At 34.1% G+C, this 20,466-nt stretch overlaps 2 protein-coding genes across 2 annotated transcripts; one reads left to right on the top strand and one right to left on the bottom strand.

The window, feature by feature from the left end:
- Positions 1-4,422: 4,422 nt before the first annotated feature.
- Positions 4,423-15,810, top strand: LOC129806989 (sialin). The gene is made up of 5 exons (XM_055855932.1): positions 4,423-4,853; positions 7,771-7,985; positions 8,203-8,516; positions 10,385-11,150; positions 15,393-15,810. The coding sequence occupies exons 1-5, from the start codon at positions 4,814-4,816 to the stop codon at positions 15,597-15,599; spliced, it is 1,542 nt and encodes a 513-aa protein (XP_055711907.1). The 5' UTR covers positions 4,423-4,813; the 3' UTR covers positions 15,600-15,810.
- On the bottom strand, positions 15,687-20,435 carry LOC129806990 (5-methylcytosine rRNA methyltransferase NSUN4). Its single transcript, XM_055855933.1, has 5 exons — positions 20,282-20,435; positions 20,005-20,191; positions 16,205-17,144; positions 16,010-16,147; positions 15,687-15,949 (listed from the first exon to the last, which is right to left on the bottom strand). Exons 1-5 carry the CDS (start codon positions 20,342-20,344, stop codon positions 15,805-15,807), a joined length of 1,473 nt encoding a protein of 490 aa, XP_055711908.1. The 5' UTR covers positions 20,345-20,435; the 3' UTR covers positions 15,687-15,804.
- Positions 20,436-20,466: the final 31 nt, after the last annotated feature.

Here is a 20,466-nt window from a genome sequence, read left to right as displayed (position 1 = left end):
TTATCGTGATTCTTTATAATTGAGCGCTTTTTGTGGAATTTACAAAGGCTTTGACGCTCAATTCTATCGCTAAACCGGATGACATTTTGCCCCATATTCCCGATTGAGAGAGAGTCTACTGTATTTATTTATTTTATTTCGATGTACCGGGCTTTTATTGCCATTTTGTACATTGTTCAGTTTACAAATTTATTATTCAGTTTACAATGTTTCGTGAAAAATGTCCATTCAGACGCTTCAATCATTTGCACCGGGCGGGACTCGAACTCACAACTGTGACAGTCGAGCCGGGGGTCACACCGCCCAAGAGCCGAACGCTCTTACCAATTGCACCACGGACCCCCTAATACATAACAATTAATAAAGAAAAATTGTTAAAATTGGTGAGTAAGGGCAGAATCATATTGACAGTAAAATGCTCACCGTCACCGTCAAAGCCCTCACCGTATTTCGTTGATTTACGCGCTTTCATTGTAATTTTTATGCAAATTCTCAATATACCGTGTTACATTATCTCATACTCGGTGGCACTAGGTGAAAATAATATAAGAAAATTGAAGAAATAAAACGAAAATGCGAGAAACGGTGAGCAGAAAAACTGTACGAAAAACTGTAGCAAAAAAATCCTACAGTTTTTTGTTTTGCTTACCGTTTATCGCATTTTCGCTTTATTTATTCAATTTTCTTATACTATTTTCACCTAGTGCCACCGAGTATGAGATAATGTAACACGGTATATTGAGAATTTGCATAAAAATTACAATGAAAGCGCGTAAATCAACGAAATACGGTGAGGGCTTTGACGGTGACGGTGAGCATTTTACTGTCAATGTGATTCTGCCCTAAAAATGAAAATCAGTAATAAGTCCAGGTAAGTTTATAGTAGCTGAGATTCTTTACAGAACAGTTAAATGGACAAATGGATCTTATTAACATTTTGTCAAAAGGATGTTTTTTATCAATTTGACAAAACTTTTGCTTACATTTTAGTAGAAACATTCTTTTGATAGCATTTTTAACAAGATCCATTAACCCTTTAACGACGAGACAGTTTTCGCGGACCGAAAATCAGCAATAAAAATGAAACCAATGAATAAAACCAGTAAAAGGTCTTATATCTGGCCTTCGAAAAAAGCCAACAGAGTCTGATTTGGTGTATTTTTTGTCTCTATGAACGATAGGGACAAAAATAGCCTAAAATTTTAAGTAATTTTTCTGACAATACCAATGAATGATAATTTTCACACTAATGAAAAATATTATGTTTGAGTATTGTAGTTTCTTTTCCTAAAACGGTTTTGCTTAAAAAAAAATTGGTAGTATAAAAAATATTTAAAATTAATTTTCATTGTGAGAATTTAAAAATTCGTCATTTTTTAGCTTAAAAATTTACTATATAGCAAATAGCTGGAGACTTCCAAAAAATATCCTACATTCCTTCAACCTTCTACTTTGCAATTACGTACAAATATAAGAAAAACATAAATTTAGGTAGTCAGGAAATTTTTTTTATGGGACACCGGTGTTCCAATCGTCCTTAAAGGGTTAAGCTGGCGATTTGACAAAGCTTTTCCATAACCTGTATAGAAGAGCATCTTTTTGACAAACCTTTCTTGTTAATTTGACAAAAGTAGAATAGGCGTATTATAAAACATTTGAGAGACATTTGAACGGTGCAAACAACTGAATGTTGAGTAAAAGACATTTTTCACCGTAATAAAACGTAATAAAATACACCGCCTCTGCCCAAAAAGCCTTCAGGAGCACGGAAGAAGCATTCACTACGGGGAAGGCGTTCCAGGGCGATCTACCATCAGCAGATTCTTCCAACACGAGGCACATTGTAATTATTAGTTTGTAACCAAATAAAATATCTCGATACGATTAATAAGAATAATGGTTATAAATTTATTTAGTTTATTTGACATCTTACAAATTAAATCATTTGACGACTTAAATATTTTCTACTTGAAATGGATTCGTTTATTTCAATTGGAATCATTTCCAATTTGCAATTTTGAGACTTGCTCACTGTTTGCGATGGGAAAAGGGAAAATGAAGACCACGAAACAAAAGACAAGGAAAAGCAAGAAGAAAAGGAATAATATAATACTTTTCTATTTTTTTTTACCCATCTAAAGCATTGAGAAAATTTCAAAAATTCAGATTACAAATAATTTTAAATTACACCATCTTAAACCAATTTATATGTAAACCTCGCACTGCTTCTGCATAAAATACAAAACCGTTTTTTGTTGGTTTTGCAGTGAATTTACATTGTTTTATGAAGAAATAATGAGGGTTTTCCACACAATTTATATCGTTACACAATGTTTTAAGAAGTACTATTAAAGATCTTCTAATTTTTTTTAAATATTTAAATTTATGTTGCCTCAATTTAACACTCGTTGAAAATATAAATTTGTAACTTTCCAGCAATACGTTTTAGAAAACAATCAATACTCCATAACCATAGATACTGAGTAATTAAGAAAATAAAGTTTAAGGTTGTGGCAGATAGACGGTATACTGTCCACCCGATTTTTATCCTTTTCCGAAGCTGCCATACGACGGCCGACGGAATGTGACCGGGTTACCACAAAAACAAGAAGTAGGGGAAACTGGGGTACCACCAAACACGGGGTAGCACCAAACACTAATTTTCATTTTTAAACTACTTTGACTATCTCGACTATTTCTTAAATGGACAAGCATTCCTATAATGCCCATAAATTTCTATAAATCTTGTCCTCTAAAGTCGAATATCTGATTAAAAATCTCAGTGTTTGATGCTACTCTGTGTTTGGTGGTGTCACAGTTTACCCTAACTTATTTTTACTGACAAAAATTTATTCTTTCTCGAGTTTCGCAACGCATAAACTGAGTTTCTTGTTTTTCGCTATGCAATTGTTAGATTTGTCAGGTTTCGGTTTCGCGATGCAATTATTGAGTTTCTCATGTTTCGCGATGAAATTCTTAGGTTTCTCGGCGTTTCTCGGATAATTGACAAGGGTTTCTCAATATGAATTACCTCTTGCGCAAAAATCAATTTTCAGCGCATATCATATGATATTTTGTGATCTGTGAGTATCAAAACATTGTTATAAACAAAGTTCCAGCCCGATCTGAAATTTTAAAAATCCCTGCTAATTTGATAACCAGATGGTTAAAACAGAAAATATAACTTTTGATGTTTAAAAAAGTGAAATATTTAGGCAAAGCAGAAATTAAGGTTTTATTAGTCATCCTGTAGGGAATTCTGTAACAGTATGACAATGTCATGTGACAAATTTAAAAATTTTTAATAGGTAAATTTGAGAAAACTATTCAATAATACGATTTATATGAATCACCTTTAGAGCTTCATAGAGCTCTTTCCAATTGCCATTCAATGCTCACCAGACTTATTGTCCTGCTCCCGCATTTGATTACGAAAATTTTTCATATGACATTGTCATATTTGTTAGAGAATACTCCTACTCTGGAATCTAAAGTACAATTTAAAGTGCTTTCTTATCAATTTTATGTTACTTAATTATCAAAATAAAATATTTTACTGACCAAAACCGATTTTTGTGTTTCACGGATTTCGCGAAATGTTTCTCAGACAATTAACAAGAATTTCTTCAAATGACTCACCCCTTTATACGTGCAATTGATTTGTTATTTTATAAAATACGAAACCGCGTAAGTCTATCTATAGATATGGAAAGTGCACGATTTGAAAAATCAAAAGGAAATATGAAATAAAATGATAAGATGTGTAAATATTAAATAAATGGAATGTGCAACATTATTGGCTTTGCAGATAGAAATAAAAATTGCATCTTCAAAGGGTATAATTAGACACACTGTCTATGAGAGGTCTTGGAAGAATCGCAACTGTAGCAATTACAGTGACCGCGAAAATAATAGAATCATCCCTATATCTTGTATAAACAATTTCTCAGCCTTCAAGTATTCTAGACCATTTTTTGACCATTTTTTTGTAAATATTTAAGGTCTTTAACGAATAAAATTTGATACTTTACTGCTGACTTTTAATTTTTTACTGTACATTTGTTTATTGCCAATAAAAATTTATGAGAAAAAATCTCAAGAGTTTTTCAATGAAATTTACTATCTTACTGAACACTAATTTTTATTATACGTAGATTGTAGATAATTTTTTAAATACTTTGGATCACATTAAAGAAGTTTAGGGAAATTGAACTGAGCCAACATTTGGTCATTTCATTATTTTAATAACTAGTATTAAGGACAACATGAAATCGCTGATCCATGATCAGAAGAATAAGCCAAACGATTGTGAGGATTTTCACAACATATTTCGTAAATTGCCTCATATGTTGAGTTATAAGGGTGGGATAAAAAATCGATATATGCGCCGTTTGATAAGGACAATGACGTATTCATTTGAGCGAGAGAGTGAAGCCACGAAAAAGAGCGCGAATAGAATCCACTGAAAATCGTGGAATCGCCTCAATTCTCTGGTGTCCGTCTCCGGGTGAAGATGTAAAGTGAATTGTGGGCCAGAGTATATCTTGAAATTTGAATAAAATATAAATAAAACAGTGAGTAACCGAAGTGAATTTTTATCACATCGTGAGAAAAACGAAAAATTCTACAAGTGTGGTGAATTCTGGGTTAAAAATCGAGAGTGAGTCTGTGATGCTGTTTCAACCATATCAGTCTCCTGACCAATTGTGACTGCAAGAACAATCACCAGTGATTGAGGGTATTGTGTATAGAGGTCAATCTGAGGAATTTCGACAATTGGTGAAGAAGAAATTTTGGAAGAAAATCGTGCAATATGGTAGAAGCTGTTCCAGCTCGCGGCAATGTGCTTGGAAGTAAGTTTACAAACCATATGTTAAACATCTAAAAATTCTAAACTTCTCCATGCGGAAAATGCTTTATCGCTGGCAAAATTCCTAAACGCACTAGTTAGATTGAACACTTTCTGAAACCACAACATCCTCCTGATTAGGAGCATTACAAGAGATGTTCAAGAGACAAGGACATGCCAAGGTCAGGGCAAATCCCATAGACACTTGTTGCTGACGCAAGTCCATGAAAGATACTTGCAAACAAGACGCAACCGGCGCAACAGAGTGGAAAATCAATTTTCTCAGCTCACCCACAAGCAATTACTAGTTCACTGACACGCACTAGAAACTCATCATGAATTGGTTAATTTTTTTCCCATGAAAATCAATCCAAAGAAAAGTGAAAAACCTAATAAAATGGAGCATTGCTTAAATAAGTTTATTAATAGATGCGAAGATTTACGTCCCACCCACGCATTTGATGCGATTTTTTACGCGTGGACAGAATTATTAAGAGTATCCGAGACTGAAGACTTTTATTGTTAAAACTAGGATAATGCAATTTAAATTATGGGTTAAGACTTTATTAACTAGTAAAACCATCACGAGAATAGCGAATGTTGCCAAAAATCAAAAGGCAAATTATTCACAAATTTAATGTACATTTTTTTGGAGTCAAAATTTTTAACGATCAATAAACTTTTTTACGAACTGTTAATAGTAATAAACTTCACTATTAATAATAATTTTGACAAATTTTACAAGCATAATTACAATTCGTGAAAATAAATAGAGATCTGAATTTAGGGATATAAATAAAATACCTAACTTATTTATTGTATTTGAAACAATTTCTAAAACATATCTTAAAATATAAATACCTTTCATATCAATTGAATTAGTTATTTTAATAAAAAGTATTATTTGAAAAACAAAAAGGACACTATACAACAAACTGAAAGGAATTAAATATTATCAGTGCTTAATTTAGATTTTTATGGATCCGACATACCTTTTAGATCAGGAAAATTTTATAAAGTCCAGATTCGAATCCCTTTTTTCTCACACGCTTTGCATATATCTATCTCATTCTTTCACGCTCTTCTTCTTCTTTTAAACATCACTCCAAATACAATTTAGCTCAATCGAATTTTGAGTGCGAAAGAATGAGATAGACATGCAAAGCGTGTGAGAAAGAAAAGGATGCGAATTGTGATTTCATGAAATTTTCTCGATCTAAAAGATGTCCCAGAGCCATTAAAAACAGAGAAAAAATTTTGCTTACCACAATTCAATCTTTTACCGGAGGAATTTTAATTTTTAATGTCTCTGAAACACCTTTTAGATGAGGAAAATTTCATGACATAAAAATTCACAATCGTTTATTTTGCGTTCTATATTGGATTGAAGTGAATGGATTTTTTTGTAAAGTGAAGTATGCTAAAAGTTCCAGAAAGAAAGGGACGTGAATTTTGGTGTCATGAAATTTTCCTGATGTAAACGATGTGCTGAAGGTTCACTAATCAACTTTAACATTTTAATTGCTCATTTGTCGGCTTTGGCATAACTTATAGATCAGGAAAACTTTGTGAAATCGAAATTCACATCCTTACTGTCAAACATTGTATATACATCTCTCTCATATGAATATGAATTTTGACTTTATGAAATTTTCCTGGTCTAAAAGGTGTGCCGGAGCCATTATGGCCCCGGCAGTCCTTCTAGTTGGGTAAAATTTCGTGAAATCAAAATTCGTGTCCCTTTCTTAATAAGATTTGCTTAAGTCTGCCCCACTCTTTCGGACCCAAAAGAAGAAGAAGAGTGCAAAAGTATGGGACAGACATATGCAAAGCGTGTGAAAGAGAAAGAGATTCGAAATTAAAAGTTCGAAACTGTTCAACCTGCTTCATCCCTCGCCAAATCTGCCCATGTTCTCCCTAATGCCATTTCCTGGGTATATTATGTCATAAATTTATCTTACATAAGCGATATTGAGATTTATTTTAGGAAATCATCTTCGAGTAAACTTACAAATATCATAAAGAAAAAATATTATTAGCGGGGACCGGGGTAGGATTAGCCAGCAAATGAAATTTTGCATTAGGTATAATTTGTAAGAAAATGTTTGTAACAGGCTGATAAATATTTATTTCAATGAATAGGAAGGGATGTGTTTTCTTCGAATAAGTAGTGGTTTCTTCAAAATTCCTTCTACGGCAGGGTATAGCATCCCACTGTCTAATACCATGCGTGGATAATTCTGCCCCGGTCTCCCCTATATGATAATGAATTATACTAATTCGTAGTGCATTCTTTACACTCCATTAAATAGGAAGACATTTATTGAACTTCAATGTCTTTCATTTAAGTTACTTGGCTAATATTTGTAAAACAAACGAATTCTACTTTTCCACTTACAGAATAAACAAACTTTTCAGAAACCAGATGAAAGGAATTTGTGCGATTTCATAAAATTGGATTAAGTAAACGCACTATACGCTCTATATAAAAAAAACCACAAAACTGTTTATCTCTCACGCAGATGCTACTTCTGCGTTTATGATTAGAAATGTTATCAGATAAAATTAAACGTGATTGGTAAAAGTGGAGGCTTATTCTAACCAAGTAATCGGAAGTGTTGATCGTAAATTAATCATAGAACCATAAATAAAAAAAATGGAACACTCTGTGCTACAATTAACAAAGCAGAGACATGTGTTCTTCCATCATCTTTTCACGTGCAAATATCTTCCAATTGCTAAACAGAAAAACCAAAATCTTATGCAAATTAATCGAACAGCAAAATATCAGAGAATTTTTATGGCTAGATAAATAAATTCAAACTAGTTTTGTGTTTGTCTTGAGACATTATTAGAAATCTACAACAGAAGGTATATTTGGCAATGATTATGATTTTTGGGCTTGGTTCTCTTTTTGGCAGGTTTTCTTCCAGCACGATACATCTTGGCCCTATTGGGCTCAATTGGAATGGCAATTATTTATGGATTGAAGGTGAACTTGAGCGTTGCGATGGTTGCAATGCTCAATCACACAATTCTATCACAAACCTCACATGAAGCTCTCAATGGAACATCTAGTAGCACATCTTCCGGGGAAGAATCTTGCCACCGAGATGACTCACACGACGCACTCGAGGTAGAGGAATCATGAAAATCCCTTCTTTATTTCTTAGAAGAATTTTTCATTAATTTGTATGCTATCATTGTTCGCTCATTAGTTCGTCTTTGAGAGGACAATCAAATCCATTCTTCACGCTTGCAATTAATATCATTATCGCAAGCAAATGATCTTATTTAAAAAGTTCAACAAACTTTCAATTCATAATCTTGCCTATTCTTAATTTTTTTCTCAGGATGGACCATTTACTTGGAGCGAACCACTTCAGGGTACCATCCTCAGTTGCTACTTCTGGGGCTACTTTGTCTCCCAGATTCCCGGAGCAAGAATTGCCGAACTCTTCTCAGCCAAATGGGTCATGTTCTTCTCCGTAGCCATTAATGTGGTCTGCACAATTCTCACTCCAATCATGGCTGAATGGCATTATGTTGCGGTTATTGCTATGCGAGTTGGTGAAGGAATTGGCGGAGGAGTAACCTTCCCTGCAATGCACGTTATGATTGCTTCTTGGGCCCCACCCGTCGAAAGGAGTGTCATCTCGGCTATCGTGTAAATTGCTTTTTTTTCGTTAACTCACTCCATTTTACCGAATTTATGAATCAAGTTTGATAGATCGAGAAGCAAATTCAGAGGAATGTCATTCAGAAGATTGAGAAATTAAGTGTATTCTGTAGTTTTATATTACATCTACAAAAGGGATAGGATATGCCGGATACCCTTATAGGGCAAGAGCAATTCATTACCGGTTATAGAAAGATCACAGGAATCAAATTTATCATGATAAGGAAACCTCCTGTAATTCAAACTTGGAACAAACATTCCTTATGGCTTCGGCACACTTTTAGATCAGGAAAATTTCCTGAAATCCAAAATCACATTCCTTTCTTTCATAAACGTTTTGACAATGTCTATCTCATTCTTTCGCACTCCAAATTCGATTGAACTAAATTTGAACTTGCTGTCATGTGTAAAAGAAGAAGAAGAGTGTGAAAGAGTGAGATAGACATATCCAATAGGTTTGAGAAACTTTATAAAGAAAGAAATGCGAATTTCGACTTCATGAAATTTTCCTGATCTAAAAGGTGTGCCGGAGCCATTATAAATCGTTTCCAATCGTTATAAATTTGTGTATATACTCCAATGACCTTGAATCACACAACATTTGATTTTTTGAAGGTCAAAACATAAAACGATGTCGAGTTTGTATTGCTCAACTGATTTTCAAATTGAGTGAAATTCAATGTATTGAAATTCTACCTCTTACTCTTTCAAACTTAAATTTAGATCTGGCTGTCTCTTTCTATCAAATGAAAATTGAAATTTCAATTTCATTTTCAATTTTTGTTTGACAAAAAGAGACAACAATATCTGATTTAAGTTTGAAAGAGTAAGAAGTAAAATTTCAATCGATTGAATTTCACTCAATTGAAAATGTGTACCAGTGCCATAAGAAATTAAATTCGGTCAATATAAAATCAAATCTCCTGTACACATTTTAATTCAAGAAAATTTCATATAATCAAAATTCACGTACCTTTCTTTATCAAACACTTTGCATATGCTATCCCACTCTTTCGCACTCTTCTTCTTCTTTTGAACATCGTAATAATTTCAATTTATTCAATCCAATTTGTGAATTTTGGTTTCATAAAAGTTTCCTAACCTAATAGTTGTGAAAGAGACGTTACTCTTCCAAGTACGGTTTTTACGGTAACCTTTTCTCTGACGGAATATTATTTTTTACTGAACGATATAAGAATTTTAATTATTTTACTGGCCATTCGGATTTTTACTGACCAAATATGATTTTTTTATACACCGATTTCAATAATATTTTGTTTTACTAATCAAAATCAATTTTTTAATTGACAGAATTGTATTTTCTCCTGACCAAAATCAAACTAACTTCTTTTATTGATAATTCCGATTTTTACTGATCAAATATGTTTTTTTTACTCATCAGTTGATTTTTTACTGAACAAAACCTTTTTTATTGACGGAATTGTATTTTCTACCGATCGAAATCAAGATTTTACTTTTTTACTGCCCATTTTGATATTTATTTTCCAAGTATGTTTTTTTATTCATCAATTTAAATTTATTATTTACTGACCAAAACTTATAATATTTGTTATTGATCAAAATCTATTATTTAACTGACGTAATAGTATTTTCTACTAATTAAAATCAAAGTTTTACTTGTTTTACTAGTAATTCAGATTCTTGCTGACCAAAACATTTTTTTACTGACCCAATATCAGAGTTTTATTCCTTTTACTGGCCATATCGTTTTTTTTTCTGACCGAATATGATTTATTTTACCGACAATTTTTAACAAAAATATTGACCACAAATGTTTAATTCGATTTCAATTTCATGCTAATGAAATTTTTAATTTTTTCTTTATACTTCTCCAGCTATGCCGGTACTGCACTTGGAACCGTAATTTCAATGCTAATGGCTGGTCACTTAGCATCCGCTTGGGGTTGGGAATCAGTTTTCTATGTAATGGGATTCCTAAGCATTATCTGGATGGTTCTATGGGTCTTTCTGATTCAAGATACTCCCAATAAACAAAAACTGATCAGCCAAGAGGAACGTGATTTAATCACATCTGCTCTCGGATCATCCAATGATGGCTCTCATCAGGCCGAGAAAAAGCAACCCGTGCCATGGAAAAGAGTCTTCAGTTCAACTGCTTTCCTGGCAATTCTTATTGCTCATACTTGCAGCAATTGGGGATGGTATATGCTACTGATCGAACTACCATTCTACATGAAGCAAGTTCTTGGATTCAATATCAAGGAAAATGCTCTAGCTACAGCCATTCCCTTCCTCACAATGTGGCTGTTTAGTATGGCACTGAGCAAGAGTTTGGACACTTTGAGAGGACGTTCAATGATCACCACAACAACTGCCCGAAAAGTTGCCACAATGTTCGCATCGATTGTCCCCATGTTTGCTCTCCTTGCAATCTGCTACATTGGATGCCAGAGAGGAATGGCTGTGGCTATCATGGGAATCGCCATAACAGCAATTGGTGGGATGTTCTGTGGTTTCCTCTCCAATCACATCGACATCGCACCAAATTATGCAGGGACTCTTATTGCCATAACCAATACAGCTGCAACCATTCCCGGAATAATCGTTCCGGTGTTTGTTGGATACATTACTCATGGAAATGTAAGGATATACTTGCAAATTTTATTCTTACTTTAATCAACTTGAATCTTTCTAATTCTTAGAAACATTTAGATTCAGGATTTAGATAGAAAAGTGTCTCAGGTTAGAGAAAAATAACGTAACATCGTTTGCACCTTTGTATTCGGCCCATTCGCCCGTTAACAGAGCTAAGACCAAACGATTAGAGATAGCGTGTTCAGGTCTTCAGGGAAGCTCTCTTTAATCAGCCCTTCCGATGCCTTCAGTCTTTCACAAACATATTTTCTTTTTAGAAAACTTGATAATGCATTATGCAATTTTGAAAATGACCTTGAATCGTTCTTAAAAATAATTTTTCAAAGTTAATTGTTAAAAACTGCATACAGAATATAACTAATTATAATATATATATTATATTAATATATATATTATATATATTATAATATATATAACCAATTAGGATAAGTTTGCATTCGTTGGAAAGGTCTTGGAATTCTGAACAAATCTGAATCGGTTCCAACCGGAAATAAACGGATATTTCAATTAAAATCAGAAATTCAATTGGAGTTCCGTAAAATTTTGGGTGTGAGATGATCTATCAATCCGCTGTGAATCGGTTATACATTGCCATTGATTGGGATAAGTTTGGGTTCATTGGAAAGGTCTTGGAATCACGGACAAAAATGAACCGATTCCAATCGACACTGAGCCAATAAATAATTAATTTTAAATACCAAATTCAATTGTACTTCTATGAAATTTTGAGTAAATTTTGAAATCTATATGAATCGGTAAACCTTTGTTCATGCAATGGACCACTAAAGAAAACTTTATGAACTTGAGATCATAATTCATGGGTTCTAACCGTAATGAACCGATAATTAATTTAATATCGAAAATGCAATAATTGTACTTCAATGAAGTTTTTGTGTAAATTTTGAGGTGATCCATCAATAGGTTGTAAATCGGTTATCCTTTGCCCATGAAATGGATCGCTAAACTACTTTATTGAATTTAAGAGCATACCTACATATTTTTCAGCCTATTGGGATAAGATTGGGATTGTTGGAAAGGTCTTTAGATCTTTATTTTAGATCTATTTAGATTTAGGAGAGGTCTTTTAGATCTTTTAGAAACCCGGACAAGGCTGAACCGGTTTTAATCGGTAATGAACCTATATTTACTTTAATAACTGAATCGATTGAAATCAGTACCAGTTTTAATTCAGACCGATAAAACTTGTCTCTGAGATGCACGCTTCCGGGGTATAGAATTTACTTCCACCCCTCGGAGACAACTTTTCTCAACAAATCTTCGCGTTTCAGACAATTTCTGAGAAATAGCGTCACGCTGTTTGTCTTCTCTCTGTCCGGATGTCGCCAGCTCTAGAGGCCAAACGGATAGAGACAGCGGTTTGGGACCTTCAGGGGACCCCCTATAAAGCGACCCAAGGATCGTTAACATGTCCCTCATTTTCCCCTCCCATTTCCTTCCCCTCCAAACCATATCTTTGGGATTGCTCAAAAACGCGTCGTGTCATTTTCTCATTTTCGGATATGTTTTGAAGATTATCCAGGCGGACATTTCGTCCTTATACGAAAATCCCGTAGAACCATTCCTATAACGGTTTTTCAAGGTCAAAGGTTAAAAAGGCTCTAGAGGGCGTTTTTCTCAATCGAATGCCATCATGTTTGAACTCGTTGGAAAGGTCTTGGAATTTCCGATACAACTAAATTGGTTTGCAATCGGTTCTGAACCGGTTCATAAACGATAACTACTTTTTTTTCGAAATTTAATTGTATTGCTCACGACGTGTATTTTGGGCAATAGTTTGAGTGACTTATAAATCGGTTTAAATCAATTGAGAACCAATGCGAAAGTACTTTTGAAGTACAGTAAACTCTCTCTAATTCGGATCTTTTAAGATCGGGCTACTTTTTAATTCGGGCGGCAGTAAAATTCGAAAAAAAGTTTATCGACATTTTTCAAGTTTGATTGTAATCATTGAATGAAGCAAATATCTTTTAATTTGCCATAGTTTATCTTAGTCTTGATGTAATTTGCATCGTTAAGGGATTTTCATGCAATTTACAATATATATGAGTATGTAAATTTAATATGTGTGCATGCAGATGAACAAAAAATCGTTGCATTTCAAAAAGTTTGTTGCCCGAATTTATCTCTAATACGGGTGACATTTCGGTCCGAAATGCCCGAATTTGAGAGAGTCTACTGTATAACCGTTTTTCCTTAAGAGTACAGTAGACTCTCGCAAATTCGGCTCTTTTAAGATCGGGCTACCTTTTATTTCGGGCAGCGGTTACATTTGAAAAAAGTTTGTTGTCATTTTTCAAGTTTGATTATGATTAGCAAATGAATCAAATATGCTCAAATTTGGCATGGTTTGTCTTAGTTTTGATGTGATTTTGCATTATTGAGGGATTTTCATGCAATTTACGATATATATCAGTGTGTAAACTCAATATCTATATGCACATGTCGCCCGAATTTCTGTCTAATTCGGCTGACATTTCGGTCCTATATGCCCGAATTTGAGAGAGTCTACTGTATTACATACAGTGGCGACAAGATAAATAGCACAGTTTCGGACACTGTAATATATGCTTTGTTTTTCGAAAAATTATGCTTTTAAATGATGAAAATAACAATAATAAATGAACTTGTTTATAAATACACTATGAATATAAAGAAAAAACTGAAAGTTCTATCAAGAAATTTAGTACGATCAAAAAAAATTTGAAATGGCACATATTAAGAGGACAATATAAATAGCACGCCCTATAAGAAGTGATAGTTTTCGGCTTCTACTGCAATTAACAACTTACGAATTCCATTTGAAAATTCAATTTGGATTAATTATAGTACTTATTTCGTAAATTTTCGAATTTCGAAAATTTACTTATTTAGTAAATTTTCGAGTTTTTGCGTGATTTGTAAGTTTTATCATAAAAAATTATTGAATTGATGGTTATCTTCCTTGAACAATATTCGTAAAATAAAGTTATGAGAACTGAAAAATTATATAAATAGAGCCTTTGGTGCACATTTCCAGGCTTTACGTAAAAGAGTTTAGGATAACTAATAATTTTTTTTTGTAAATTATATTTTACGAAAATTTACAAAAAAAAATTATTAGTTATCCTAAAGTCTTTTACGTAAAGCCTGGAAATGTGCACCAAAGGCTCTATTTATATAATTTTTCAGTTCTCATAACTTTATTTTACGAAAATTTGTGGCATTAATGCCTATAAATGATCAACAATACAGAACTATATAATGAATTTTGAAATAAAAGCAAATTTCAGGTAATATTTTCAGAGAAAATGTAAGTGTGCTATTTAAATTGGCCGCACGAATTATACCTAAACTCATAAAATGACAAAAACACATGGTTTTAACAGATACAAATATTAAATAATTATCATTTTTATTTATAATGGGCATTATATTTTCTAAAAAATAAAGCATGATTAGGTAAAAAGATTGATATTGTATCATAAAACATCAAAATAGGAAAATCGCTGAAGGTGTGCTATTTATCTTGTTGCCACTGTACTTCGATTATTGATTAAAGGACGTGTGGGACAGCGGTGTACCAAAAACAAAAACTTTTTTTTGACTATAGAAAGTTATTTTGTCCTCTAAATGATCCGAAAATTTGGTTTTTATTTTTGGAATACCGGTGTCTCATTCGTTCTTAACCCTTTAATGACGAGACAGTTTTCGCGGACCGAAAATCAGTAATAAAAATTAAACCAATGCACAAAACCAGTAAAAGGTTTTATATCTGGCTGAAAAGCCAACAGAGTCTGATTTGGTGTATTTTTTGTCTCTATGAACGATAGGGACAAAAAAAACTAAAAATTTAAGTAATTTTTTTGACAATACTAATCAATAATAATTTTCAATCTAATGAAAAATATTATGTTTGAGTATTTTAGTTTCTTTTCCCAAAAAGGTTTTGCTTTAAAAAAAATTGGAAATATAAAAAATATTTAAAATTTATTTTCATTATGTGAATTTAAAAATTCGTCATTTTTGAGCTTACACATTTACTATATAGCAAATAGCTGGAGTCTTACAAAAAATATCCTAGATCCCTTCAACCTTCTACTTTGCAATTACGTACAAACATTAAGAAAAAATAACTTCACGTAGACAGGAAAAATTATTTTCTTTATGGGACACCGGTGTCCCATTCGTCCTTAAAGGATTAAACCTAACATAATGCTTTTTTTTCAGCAAACGATTTCCGCATGGAGAATTATCTTCTATGTGACAATAGTTCTGTACATCATCGAAATCTTCTTCTACCTCCTTTTTGGCTCCGGAGAGGAACAACCATGGAACAAGGGAGGAGATGTGAGAAAACTCACTGAGACTGAAGATCCCGAAGGAGTTCCACTGCGTCAGAAAACCAGCCCTACAAGCTACACCAGCGAAGAATAGAAGACCTTCGAATGAGGATTTACACCTCGTCAAAACCAAGAATACTCACTGAGCATTCACAGACAGTCCAAAAAAAAAATGCCAAGATATTGTAATAGGACTAAAATTTAATTCTTCCTCTCAAGACAATGCATGTGATTGCATTTTTGTTTTTGTGTTCTCTTTTTTCGGAGGATGTTTTAAAAATAAATTCTGTGCTTACCTTCTACCTGATCCTCGTCATTTTGCTAAAGTACATCGGGCCGAAATTCGATGGAAGGAAGGGGATGACCATTTGGCCGTACTTCAGACCTCGAGGATTCTCGAATCTGAAGATTTCGTAGAATGGCTTCATCACAGTGCTCAAGTCTCTGGGTAAAATGTTGAAAAATGAATTTATTTTATTAAAAGCTTGGGAATTGCTCACTTACTTGATTATCACTGAGATTCCGGACTCTCTGAAGGCATTGGAGAGAGCCATCTGAACAACTCCGTCGTTCTGGACAGGGCTCAAGGAGCAGGTTGAATAGACGAGGGATCCTCCAACTTTTAGAAGATTTAGGCAGTTTCTGAAGAATAGGAAGAATTCTAGGCATCTGAAGGGAAATCTGTGATTAAATACTTACTCAAGAATTCCAGCCTGAAGTTCCGGAATCTTTAGTCTCTCATTGAGTCTCGTTGGCTTGAAGATATTGTTCTCATTCTCCATCAGGCAATGTCTGTCTGTTGTGCAGGGAACATCCACCAAGATCTTGTCGTACTTCTTGTATTCCCTCAGCAGCCTCGCATCCTCGTGAATAATGAAGCATCTCTTCTGCTGCCAATTTTCCTCAAAGTCAAATACAAAGTCTCGCATGACCTTCTTGATCCTCTTGACTCTGGTTTCTGGGATATCATTGCACACCAGGACATTTGGGTAGAGCGTCTGTAGCATCAGCAGAGCCTTCCCACCAGGAGCTGCACAAGCATCGAGAACAGTATCTCCAGGCTCAAGTCCCAAGGCCAATGGGGGAAGGATTGAGGCTCCATCGAGAAGGTAGTGGGAAAACGATCCCGTAATGCACCTCCTTGGGCTGGAAAACCGCGAAACATTTCCCCTTTCGTACGTGTAAATGTGAAGATTGTCCGGGAAGCTCAATTCCTCTTCAGGTTCAATTTTCAGGGGGAAATCTGCATTTGTGGTGTAGTATTTGTAATGATCAGACTCAAAGACCCAATCCTCGAGACCCTTAATCCTCGTGGCGGGCACAAAATCTTCCAGAAGTCCTTCACTAATTTCCGGATCTATCATTCGGCGATTGTCCACTTCAGGCTCTTCTTCTGGTAAATCCTCGGCGTTTTTCTTAGGTCTCAACTTTTCAATGGATTCGGGAATAAAATTCAGAGCTTCTTCTCGATCTTGTGGATAGAAAGCTTGCACTTCCTCAGCTTGTCGCCTGGCCATTGTTGACTTCAATCTCTCGTCGATTTTTGTGAATTTCTCCTCAATTCTATCGAGTTCTTGGAACTCTCCCTTCTCGATCCGTTCCTTTGTGATATTATACAATGTCCTGACATTTATAGCTCCTGAAATAAGTGAAAATTCTATGTCTCACCCGTCTCACCTTAATTTTATTAGGTGTGATTTCTTCATAATCACACCTATTGTAATCCTCGGATTTTCTAAAAGTTCTCCGATCGAGCTCAAATTCTCAGGGTTTTTGTTTTCAACATCCCTGATGCCGAAAATGGTAGTCCGCCATTTTTGGGTCCGGCCGGCCGGCCGTCCGTAGTACGCAATATCTCCGGTTTGGAAAGAGATATCTTCATAATTTTTTTTAAAAATATATCTACTTGCGCGTACGACGATTTCTATGCTATTAGTTTTTTTTTTTGAAAAACCGGTTCTAAACCGGTTTAAAACCGGGTTTTCTAGGTTTTCTCGAAATTGGCCTATGCAATTTGAACCATTTTATATTCATGTTGTAGCGCTACTTGAGTAGACCAATTTAAAAAAATTGGAGATTGCTCCATGATTTCTCGAGATATTTCAAGTTGAAGATTGCAGTTTTAAGAAATTTTGCTCGTAGCGTCAGGTGGGAAAAAGCGGGTGAAGCGGCGTGACATCTGGTGTTGCGCCATTTCTCTCACGCTCTCTCGCTCCTCGCTCTCTCCTCCTGTATATATATATATATATATAGGGTGTCCCATAAATTACGCAAGATTTAAATTAAATAAATAAAATTACACATCTTTTTTCTCAATTACGTTTTTTTCTAAATTGGAAAACAAAGTACATAAGATAGGGTTTATGTATTAAATATCGCATCCAGTAATTAACCTCCATAGCTCTGGTGGCATATGAATCCTTTCGTCGAAAGTTTCCCTGACATTTTTGGACAAATGTGGCTAAATTTCGATAATTCAGAGTTAAAAGTTCTTTTTTTAATGCACGGAGGTGGATGTAGGCCTGTTGATTTAGGCTTGTGACTTCGAATAACCGAATAAAAAAAATGTAATGGTCTAAAATTACATGATCTAACTAAGGCACCAATTCGGATCACCAATAGAGTAAATCACAATCTTGAAATGTCTTATGTAGGATTTGCATTACAGTAGATGTTGCAGATTCAAATTCAAATTGATAGAATTGTAAGGGGGCAGCCATTTTGTAGTTTTTGTATTGCCATATAGGTGAAAACGTAGAGATGCCAGTTTTTGGTGAGAATTCGATTATGACGGACGATAATTTGTTGGAAATTTATAAGCTTTGTAAGTAAAAAACCAAGAGAAAATTAGGCTAGACGTTTCACAGAAGATTTATTTATAGGATTTATGACAGAGTTTCTGAAGGATGTCTACGAGGAAGATTTCGAACTAAAAGTTAGAAAATACCTATTTATAGGATAAACAAGGAAAGAAAGCCAGAATTGAGGAAGATTCTAAGAGGGCAAGATTTAAAGGCTCAGGTAAAATTTAAGGTTAGGTTTAGAAGCTCTCGGCTGACCCCCATTTTTGTTTCAGATCTTAAATCAGTGTCGATCGCCAATTGTAATAGTTTGATACGGTTATACTTGAAGAGAATAAAGAAATAATTTCCGATGGAAGAATTTGTCAAGAACAGTAGAGTTCCTCAAATTTGAACAATATTTTCAAAAACATAACGGAATTTATGTGAAATTCACTTTCCTAATTTAAGATAAACAACTTTAGAGACTATATCAATGTAATTTATTGTGAAATAGATCGAATTTGTTGCAAAAACGCAAAACTTTCTTCACATAACCTCAAATTTTACATTTTGAACTAAACCGTCGTTCAAATTTGAGGAACTCGACTGTATTTCATAGGCTATGATATGTCACACTATCCTCCTAAATCCACATGTCCTCAATATTAATGAATTCATAATTAGTTAATTATTAATGAACAAATCCTTTGATTTAGGCTTCATAAACTCGGTTATCATGTCACGATATCGAGCGTCAGTAACAGTAACAATTGATCAGCTTTATTTTCGGATAATAAACTGATACGATATTATTAAGCATTTTAAGGGCTTCTTCTTAAATGGCAAGTATATTTAGCTCCCAAAATTAATTCAGTTCTGTGAATTTTTGAATTAGACTCTTTATAGTTGACGAAGTTAAGTCAATTTTCTCACCAATCCTCGAATCCAAATTATTTAATTACCTTTTAAATATTTTTTTAAGAACAAAAACGAATTGGTCTGTCATTTAGTGATGGATTTTTTAAAAACCCTAAACTATAAACTGTCTCGTAATATTTTTATTATTCGTTGGGAATCTTTATTATTTTAGAAATGCCGCTCAATTTAAATCTTGCGTAATTTCTGGGACACCCTTTATATTTATATATATATATTGACTAGATACTGTCTATTCGCGGGTCGTGAAATTTTTCGCGGATTTTCGCGGGCCGCGAAAAATTTCGCGGTTTTTCGCGGGCTTTCAATTTTAGTTTTGAAGTGAAATTTTGCACATATCAAGCCTAAAAGAGGCTCAAAATGGATGTAAAGTTTGAGGCCTCTATCTCTCATAGTTGCCGGGGAAATCGACTTTAAAGATTTTCAGACACTTTTATGAATTTCTCATTCAATTTTTTTTCCGTTTTCAAGTGAAATTTTGCACATATCAAGTCTGAAAGAGGCTCTAAATGGATGTAAAGTTTGAGACCTCTATTCCTCATAGTTTCCGAGATGATCGACTTTAAAGATTTTTAGACACTCTTATGCATTTCTCATCCAATTTTCCTTATTAATAACGATAATATGTTACATTACAGTTTAAGAATTAACGAAATTTGCATTATTTATGTATAAAATATCGTTCGAGTTTGCCACAATCCAAATTTGCAATGAAGGAATCACACCTCTATAAGCTGACCTAGGCTTATCACTGGCTTTAAAATCAAATGAACATTTTACCTGAAGCCTCGAGTTTCTGAGTTGTTTTCTCCACATCCCCAAAGTTATTCACAAGTGCCATGTATTTATGCTCACAGAGAAGAGCCAGTCTCATGGATTTCCATCTGATCCCAAAGATAGATCCATAGAATTCATCAAAATTCGTAAGAGCACGGTCTTTTGGGAAGATTTTTTTCCTGACCATTGACTGCAAAACAAAGCAACATAACCTCAATTTTCCCAATTAAATGTAAACAAATGAGTTTTTGAGGAGAAATTAAGAAGGATTTCTGCTTACCCAGTGATTTCTTCCATGCTTGAATCTTCTGAGATGAATTGAAACACTCTGTGGTCTTAGCATTTTGCTTCAAAAGGAGTTTTTTGTGGATTTTCTACAAATTTTCCCGTCTTGACGCGTGTGTTTTGATTCCGAATTCGCGGAGATGTGAGCCGAAAAGTAATCCGCGGGGAAAATGTTCCGGA

This window comes from Phlebotomus papatasi, chromosome 3, assembly GCF_024763615.1.
Source record: "Phlebotomus papatasi isolate M1 chromosome 3, Ppap_2.1, whole genome shotgun sequence".
Lineage (NCBI taxonomy): Eukaryota > Metazoa > Arthropoda > Insecta > Diptera > Psychodidae > Phlebotomus > Phlebotomus papatasi.
The sequence above is the reverse complement of the archived record's forward strand: the minus strand, read 5'-3'. Positions and strand labels throughout refer to the sequence as shown.